The sequence below is a fragment of the Colobus angolensis genome, unplaced genomic scaffold, assembly GCF_000951035.1.
Source record: "Colobus angolensis palliatus isolate OR3802 unplaced genomic scaffold, Cang.pa_1.0 Scaffold11, whole genome shotgun sequence".
NCBI lineage: Eukaryota > Metazoa > Chordata > Mammalia > Primates > Cercopithecidae > Colobus > Colobus angolensis.
The window spans coordinates 6,535,602-6,544,634 of record NW_012112030.1 but is presented as its reverse complement, the minus strand read 5'-3'; the positions used below and the strand labels follow the sequence as shown (position 1 = coordinate 6,544,634).

Here is a 9,033-nt window from a genome sequence, read left to right as displayed (position 1 = left end):
TGAGCCACCGCGCCTGGCTCTTCCTTAACATAATGTCTACATGTCAAAAACCTAATGTACATGTACACATCTCAATAAAACTTCTTATAGTAAAATGACTTTGCGATCTAGTGTCACCAAGCAAGATAAGCTAACCCCTATGTCATCTCACCTAAATAGTTTACTCTGCTAGGTAAACATGATACAATGCAACCTGTTACCCATTTGCCCATAAGGGAAATTAGAAGTCATCGTTTGCGCAAAAGTAGATTGGAAAAGCAATTTCCAAGCCTGCTGTGCATCCGATTTTTTTTTTACAGACAATTTTCAGGCCTCTTACACAGAGATTCTGAAATTCAGCTGACTCAGGAATCCCAACCCCCATAAGTCTGGTGCAGCCAGCTTTTGGGTGAGATTATACCTGGAGCAAAATCTACTCATTGACTAAATTGGGAGCCAGCTTTGTCCAACAATAATAAACGTACATGCTGGGCATGGTGGCTCACATCTGTAAGGCCAGCACTTTAGGAGGCCGAGGTGGGCGGATCACCTGAGGTCAGGAGTTTGAGACCAGCCTGGTCAACATGGTGATATCCCGTCTCTACTAAAAATACAAAAAAATTAACTAGGTGTGGTGGTGCGCGCCTGTAATCCCAGCTACTAGGGAGGCTGAGGCAGGAGAATCGCTTGAACCTGGGAGGCGGAGCTTGCAGTGAGCTGAGACTGTGCCCCTGTACTACAGCCTGAGTGACAGAGTGAGACTCAAAAAAAAGAAAAAGAATGCACACACCGTACTCTGAAGTGGCAGGAGCCTGTCTCTCAGAGTGCTCATTAATCATTTGTAATTTCCCACAGGTGATCTTTTCCTGATCCTGTTTTGCAGGGCCAGAACTGTGGTGAGGCAGCTAGGGAGTTGCCTCAGGTGCATTCTTTTATTGGTTCTTTTTTTAAACAGGCACAGAACTAATGCAAGGTACATTCTTTAAAGAGGTGCTTGGCCGGGCGCGGTGGCTCAAGCCTGTAATCCCAGCACTTTGGGAGGCCGAGACGGGCAGATCACGAGGTCAGGAGATCGAGACTATCCTGGCTAACACTGTGAAACCCCGTCTCTACTAAAAAATACAAAAAACTAGCCGGGCGAGGTGCCAGGCGCCTGTAGTCCCAGCTACTCCGGAGGCTGAGGCAGGAGAATGGTGTGAACCCGGGAGGCGGAGCTTGCAGTGAGCTGAGATCCGGCCACTGCACTCCAGCCCGGGGGACAGAGCGAGACTCCGTCTCAAAAAAAAAAAAGAGGTGCTCATTCTCAGCGATACACTTGCACGTAGCTGCCTCACCTGCCGAGTCTCAGCTCTGCTGCTCTGGAAGGTCTCGGGAGCACATTTTTCTCCAGCAATACGTGTGGCCTACATTATCATTTCCAAATGAGGAATTTGAAACTGGGATTCAACACAATCACCAATCACCTAGGAGGCTTTTCCTAACTACTGTGTATTTCCTCCCAAGTTTTTTTTTTTTTTAAAGACAGGGTCATACTATATTGCCCAGGCTTGACTCCTGAGCCTAAGTGATATTCCCACCTCAGCCTCCGGAGTAGTAGCTGGGATTACAGGCATGAGCAGCCACCACACCTGGCTCCTCATAGATTCTGACAAAACAGCCTCTAACCCCTCCCAAGAAGCATTGCCACTTCAAATACAAATATCCTGGTGTGCTAGGTAGGAGAAAAGTTCAAGAACCAACTTACTATTTTGAGCATCAAAACGCTCTGTTACATGCAAAATGCTTTGTTACAAAATAACTTAATCCCATTGATCAAAGACTATCTGAAAACCCTTAGGGGATGAATCAGTATTTTAAAAGATGGGACAAGGGTGCTCTTAATATCCATATTGTCTAGAAGGCACAGGAATACTCTCTTCCTACAAGCCAGTCAAACGCAGGAAGCCGCTATTTGCATGGAATACAAGGGCTATCTGCCAAATGCTAGCTTCCGTTTTGCTGCCCTCTTTAAACTATCATGCTCACTATTCTTGTAAAAACATAGACTGGTAAAGTCAGTTCACTCTGAAGTTGCCAGTGTCCTTCCAGGGTCTTTTTTTCCCTATTTCAGAGACAGAGTCTCACTCTGCTCCCAGGCTGGAATGCAGTGGCATAATTATAGCTCACTGCAGCCTGAAACTCCTGAGCTCAAGTGATCCTCTTACATCAGTCTCCTGAGTAGCTGGGACTACAGGCACACCGCCCAGCATTTTAAGTGAAATACTGTAAGACATGTTTGACCCTAAAGTATCGTACTCACAGCATTGATGCCAGAGAGCTGCTGAGAGAGCTGGAGCACAATGGAAATGATGATGGGCTGTCGGTAGCTGGACACTCTAAAGAGCTCCAGCACGGTGACTTGCTTTTCTTGTGACATCCTTGCACTCTCATCTTTCATCTCCTGGATGTCTTGGGATACATCCTGGGTGCCCCACAACCGCTGGAGGACTGGTGAAAAGAAGAAAGAGGAAAGGATAAGGATAATGTGCTGCCCCAAATTCATTCCTCCTGTAAGGCAGCCAGGAAAGGGCTGCATGAGATGAGGTGATCGATAGCATCCCTTCCTTTTTTTTTTTCTTTGAGACGGAGTTTCACTCTTGTTGCCCAGGCTGGAGTGCAATGGCCTGATCTCGGCTCAAGCAACCTCTGCCTCCTGGGTTCACACAATTCTCCTGCCTCAGTCTACCGAGTAGCTGGGATTACAGGCATGCACCACCATTCCCAGCTAATTTTGTATTTTTAATAGAGAGACGGGGTTTCGCCATGTTGTTCAGGCAGGTCTTGAATTCCTGACCTCAGGTGACCCGCCTTGGCCTCTTAAAGTGCTGGATTACAGGCATGACCCATCACGCCCGGCCTGATAGCATCCATTCCTAAACCTGCCTTTTCACCTCATTCTTTAGGGGCTGAAAATTTTCCTCAGGAGTAATCAGAACCCTCCTCACTTGGATTCTGAGGGGCAGGGAAAGAGTATAACAGAAAATAGGTCCAGTACCCTCATCCCTCAAACAAACCACAACCATATAATTCACGTTATATTCACATGAAGGTGTGAAGGATACTCACTCTGCTTAGCATTCTCCTCTTCTTTTCTGTTAATGAGCAAAAATCTGGGACTTTCAGGGCAAAATGGCAGGGTTGCACTTTGTAGGATAGCAGGAAGGATGGTGAAGCCCAATAGCAATGGCCAGAGCTCTTCAGACCCAAGGATGAATTCCAGACCAAAGATCTAGAAACCACACAAAGATGATGCTATAAACCCCATACCTCATAGGCCACAAGTTCATTAAAAAACAAAAAGTTCAGAAAATCATACATTCTTTTACCATGGGAAAAAAAAAAACAAATTGTGTTTCTTTTCCTTTCTCTACTCAGCCTGCTTCTTGAGTTATAGTAACAATATCTAAAACTTCCACATATAATTGAACATGTGCCAGATATCCTTCAGTGCTTTATCTATGTTAACTTTTTTAATGATCCATGAAACTAACACTCATCAGGTATGAGAAGTTCTAGAGTACCTGGGCCACCAGAATTCCAATCACGATGCCCAGCTGGTTGAGAGTGCCAAAGGCACCCCGCAGGGCAGTAGGCGAGATCTCTCCAATGTACATGGGCACAAACCCTGTGCAGAGTCCACAGAAGAGGCCAATAACCAAGCGGCCCAGGATCAGCATTTCAACTGACTTCGCTACTTTACACAGTCCCATAAGGCAGCCACCAGTGACAGCCAACAGGTTGACAATCAGCATTGAATTACGCCTGTAAGGTTAATCAAAGACAAAATGGAATCAGCAAAGTGAGAGGCTCCTAACCTCTCTTCTGTCATCATTATTCTGCTCTTTCCAGGCTCCTATCGTCTCCTTTTTTTGATCTAACTTTTCTTTTTCACTTTCTACTATCAGAACATTTCTAGTTGGGAACCAGGCATGATGGTGCCCGCCTATAGTCCCCGGCACTCAAGGAGCTGAGGTGGGAGGTTGAGGCTGTAGTGAGCTATGATTGAGCCATTACACTCCAGCCTGGGTGACAGAGCAAGACCCTCTTTCTTGGGGGGTAAAAAAAAAAAAAAGAACAGAATCAAGTAAAATAGGTTGCCTTATCCATTTTTAAATGTGAATTCCAATTGCATTTCTAGAATATCCAATTAGCAATTTTTTTTTTTTTGAGACGGAGTATTGGTCTGTCACCCAGGCTGGAGTGCAGTGGCGGGATCTCGGCTCACTGCAACCTCTGCCTCCTGGGCTCAAGAGATTCTCCTGCCTCAGCCTCCTGAGCTGCTGGGATTACAGGCGCACACCACCACGCCCGGTTAATTTCTTGTATTTTTAGTAGAGACAGGGGTTTCACCGTGTTAGCCAGGATGCTCTTGACCTCCTGACCTTGTGATCTGCCCATCTCAGCCTCCCAAAGTGCTGGGATTACAGGGGTGAGCCACTGTGCTGGCTTTTTTTTTTTTTTTTTTGAGATGGAGTTTCGCTCTTTCACCCAGGCTGATGTGAAGTGGCCAGATCTCAGCTTACTGCAACCTCTGCACCACCCCCGAGGTTCAAGCGATTTTTCTGCCTCAGCCTCTGGAGTAGCTGACATGATAAGTGCCTGTCACTACGCCTGGCTAATTTTTGTATTTTTAGTAGAGACGGGGTTTCGCCATGTTAGCCAGGCTGGTCTTGAACTCCTGACCTCAGCTGATCCACTTGCCTCGGCTTCCCAAAGTGCTTAGACTAGAGGCGTGAGCCACTGCACCCGGCCTAATTGCCTAAATGACTAATGAAGGAACTAACAGTCTCTATCTCTCAGGACCATGTAAGCTACGGGATCTACCCACTGCATCCTGGCCCCATTTCAGTCTTCGTTTATTAAATACAGTTCTGCTATCTCTAACCCCCGCGTAGGGCAAGAACACTCTTAACTCTGAACCCAACATATAACTTCTTCGTAACTAACCCCTAAGGGATAATACAGGAAGTCTATCACTATGGGTGAAAGAGTGGGAGGAAGAACAGCACCGCCCAGGGTTCAGGAACTAACAGTTCCTTCTTCCTTCATTAGTCATAACTGAAAATATATTGTACCTTCTAAAACACATTGTTAAGCTCCTATAGAATAAGAAGACTCTTTTTACTGTTATCCACATTTGCCATAGACTAAGAATTACAAAAATAATTCCTACCTATCCTGTGTAAAATAATAAAAACATTTACATGAAACCCCAATTTTTTTAATAAAAGTAAACAACTTCAGACCTTGTAAATCATGTTTGTGGAAACCCCATAGTTGAGCTTACTAGGGAATAATTCTGAACTAGCCCTAGCTGGACTGCAAAGGCCAATCACTCACACAATTCATGTCTTGCGCAGCTGGGCGGGAGCTATGGAGGGTAGTAGAGCTCCACGCAAGGGCAGTCATATTCGGGGCCAGTTGGACTAGGTTTCCCTTGATTAGAATTCAAGGTGTTCTTATTCAAAGGCATCATCTCCCTGCCCTAACTCTCCACACTTGTCCTCAGTGCAGCTGTAGAGCCCACTTCCTTGCCCAGTTTCTAGTCAATACCTGCCAAAGCGGTTGACAAAGAGTCCAACGGAAAAGGAGCCGATCATACCCCCGACGGAGAATATGGCCACAGACAAGGACCAGAGAGACGTGAGCAGCACCTCAGAGGGAGGGGTATTTGCCTTCTCCGTCAAACTTTTATTGATAAATTCCTTTATGATCTGCAAAATAAAAGCGTTGGTGGTAGAACAGACTGTTACAGTTGGATGAGAAAAAAAGACAAATATTAAGGATCATGTCCTTCCTAGAGAATCAAGGGAATAAATAGACGGGAATGGAAGAGGCAGATAACATATTGGAATTAATGTTAACTCTCCCTGGAATAATTTTTAAATTTGTCCTGAAAATCCCAGTAGGTGGCAGCACCGATGTTCAGTCTACCCCAGCCCTATTGCTAAGGGAACCCGGCTTCTTCTAACCCCTACGGGATAATACAGGAAGTCTATCACTATGGGTGAAAGAGTGGGAGGAAGAACAGCACCGCCCAGGGTTCAGGGAGTAAGTAAGTGAGCTTTCTGCTTTGATTAAATGACCCCACTAATTTTTCCCACCAATATTGTCTCCATCTTCAGTCTTGGACAGGATAGATACAAAGTTTGTCTTAAAATCCCCTAGTTTGGGGAGGGACCCTCACTAACTGTGTTGCCCAGGATGGTGTTGAACTCCTGGGCTCGAGTGATCTTTAGGCCTCAGCCTCCGGAGTAGCTGGGATTCCAGGCAGGTGCCACCATGCCTGGCCTTGAATTCTGATTTCTTGAAACTCTACTTAAAGGAGTAACTTCCCTATTCCAGACTCTAATTCTTGTGGCCTGGCACTCACCTTCTCAGGGGCATTGATGACCCCAGTGTTGTAGCCAAACTGGAAAGAGCCGATTGTAGCAACTGTGATGGCAAAGATCAGAGCTGGGGTGACCTGGAGGGAGGGAAGACAGGGAGGAGGGAGTGGGCCTTAAAACTTGTGATTGGTGACTGTTTCTTATTAATTATGGAGCCGTATTAGGAGAATTTGACCTATGAGTGGTATGAAAAGGACAAACATCACATGAGATTTAGGTAATTAATGGGGAAGACAAAGGAATAGATTATACTAAAGAACTTATCTGGAGATAAGAATGTGAAGTTGGGGGGAGGGGGAGGGATTGCATTGGGGAGTTATACCTGATATAAATGATGAATTGATGGGTGCTGATGAGTTGATGGGTGCAGCACACCAACATGGCACAAGTATACATATGTAACAAACCTGCACGTTATGCACATGTACCCTAGAACTTAAAGTATAATAATAAAAAAAATAAAAAATAAAAAATAAACAAACCTTAAAAAAAAAAAAAGAATGTGAAGTTAACTTGGTGAAAGTGGAAGGAAGGAAGAAGTTAAGAGAAACTGGGTTGGTCAGTTTGGAAATATTTTAAAACTTGCATCAGGTGAAAGTAGGCACAGAATTCAATTCAAGAACTGGGAGGGCAGAGGACAACACAGCCCTGGGTAGGATCACTAAGAATTGATCATTTTGGAAACAAACATAGTGCAGTCTGATCTGTACCCAGACTCCACAGAAGCCCAGTGGTGGTGGTGGGGGAGGGCGTGGTAGTTTGTGTCTTCACTGCTAGGGAGCTCTTTGAGTCTCTATCTCTCAGGACCATGTAAGCTACCGGATCTACCCACTGCATCCTGGCCCCATTTCAGTCTTCATTTATTAACTACAGTTCTGCTATCTCTAACCCCCGCGTAGGGCAAGAAAGAACACTCTTAACTGAACCCAACATATAAGAGACATTTCCTAGTGGGGAGAACCAGTCATCTTCACCTTGCCTGGAATAATTCAGCTGGGGAAGACATTTTACATTTCCACCTCCTGGCAGCTCAACTTTTATGCCTGAGGCCATCTTCTATGCCATTCCTCCCCACCCCACGCCACCAAAAATCCCTTCAATGTTTCACATCTGAAACTCATTTCCTTTCAGGTCGGACAGATTAGGCAGCAGGCTAGGAGCTTCAGCAGAAGTGACCTTGCCTGCAGCCTCCCAGATGTCTCAGTCACAGCTAAGCATCAGTACCCCAGAGGGCCCTGCCAGTACAATGCTCTCTGTTAAATCTTTTTCCTTTTAGTAAAAATCTCTTCTGCCTCCTCTCATCATTTGCTATCTTTGAGAGCCTTTTCTTTAGTCTCAATTTTCCATCCCTCTTATTTTCCTACATTTTCTTTCTTCCTGCTTTGTAGAGATGGGATCTCACTATATTGCCCAAGACTAGTCTCAAACTCCAGGCCTCCTGCCTTGGTTTCCCAAATGCTGGGGTTAAAGGTGTGACCCGCCACACCCGGCCCCTTACTTTTAGTTAAATTTATCTTGGTAAAAAATGCCTTTGTTGTTGGGCGCGGTGGCTCATGCCTGTAATCTCAACACCTTGGGAGGCCGAGGCGGGCGGATCACCTGAGGTCAGGAGTCTGACCAACATGGAGAAACCCTGTCTCTACTAAAAATACAAATTAGCCAGGCGTGGTGGTTCATGCCTGTAATCCCATCTACTCAGGAGGCTGAGGCAGGAGAACCACTTGAACCCGGGAGGCGGAGGTTATGGTGAGCTGAGGTCTCTCCATTGCACTCCAGCCTGGGCAACAAAAGCAAAACTCAATCAGGAAAAAAAAAAAAAAAAGCCTTTCTCCCTGCAAATATTGCACTTGCACTACAGCACTCAATAATATTTTAGTATGTCCTGCACTCACAATTTTAACCCTAATAGGAGGGACAACTGTAATTCTTTCACGAGCCCCCAACAGATGGCTGGACCCTGGCCTGTGTGCCCAAACAGACCTTTTCAAGGTCTAATGCTTCCAGAGAAGTCTTCACACTGGCTCTGAGACCCACACTTTTAATCTCTACAACCAGGCAGCCCGATCCTCTAAACGCTCAACCATCTCGTCCTCAGTGGTATATGGTTACCTAAAATAAACCTGAGAAGTAAACACAACTTCTCCGGGTGACTTTCCTATGATAAGAAGGTGAACAGAACTGACATTCAAAGAGAACTGATGAAGCGGCAGCAGCGCAGGCTAGATAAGAAATGAAAAGGCCTTAAGATGGCTTGGTGATTTAGGAGAAAACAGAACAAGGCAATTATTAATATTTGCCTTTCTGAGTGTACCCAAACAAGCAAAAATAACCAGTAATTATATCATTCTTACCTTCTGTGTCCCCATGACCCGAATCTAATTCAAGTCTTCAAGAAAGATCTAGGGATGTGATTCCAGAAACAGCTTTTTCAGCCAACAAAACCTTCAAAATGTCCTTCTCAGCAGCAAGTCTTCTCCAGGTCCTCGGGAAGGCTCCAGAGTCCCACCATTACAGCATCTCTGGGTCTGGCTGGGATCATGACTATTTATAATCTCCGCAAAGGGTGGAGCCTGAAAGGACGACAAGCCCCCAGCCCCACCCCACCCCACCTTCCGCCTTTGGCTGA

The 9,033-nt window shown here is 45.6% G+C and overlaps 1 protein-coding gene across 1 annotated transcript in view; it reads right to left on the bottom strand.

The window, feature by feature from the left end:
- Positions 1-9,017, bottom strand: part of LOC105520034 (solute carrier family 2, facilitated glucose transporter member 3) — a 17,401-nt gene extending 8,384 nt beyond the window's left edge. Inside the window, exons 1-6 of the mRNA XM_011953603.1 lie at positions 8,759-9,017; positions 6,392-6,484; positions 5,572-5,732; positions 3,540-3,780; positions 3,085-3,247; positions 2,279-2,466 (exon numbers count right to left, since the gene is read on the bottom strand). Of these exons, the coding sequence (XP_011808993.1) occupies positions 2,279-2,466; positions 3,085-3,247; positions 3,540-3,780; positions 5,572-5,732; positions 6,392-6,484; positions 8,759-8,773 (861 nt within the window). The 5' untranslated portion in view covers positions 8,774-9,017. The remainder of the gene's footprint in view (positions 1-2,278; positions 2,467-3,084; positions 3,248-3,539; positions 3,781-5,571; positions 5,733-6,391; positions 6,485-8,758) is intronic.
- Between the last annotated feature and the right edge of the window lie 16 nt (positions 9,018-9,033).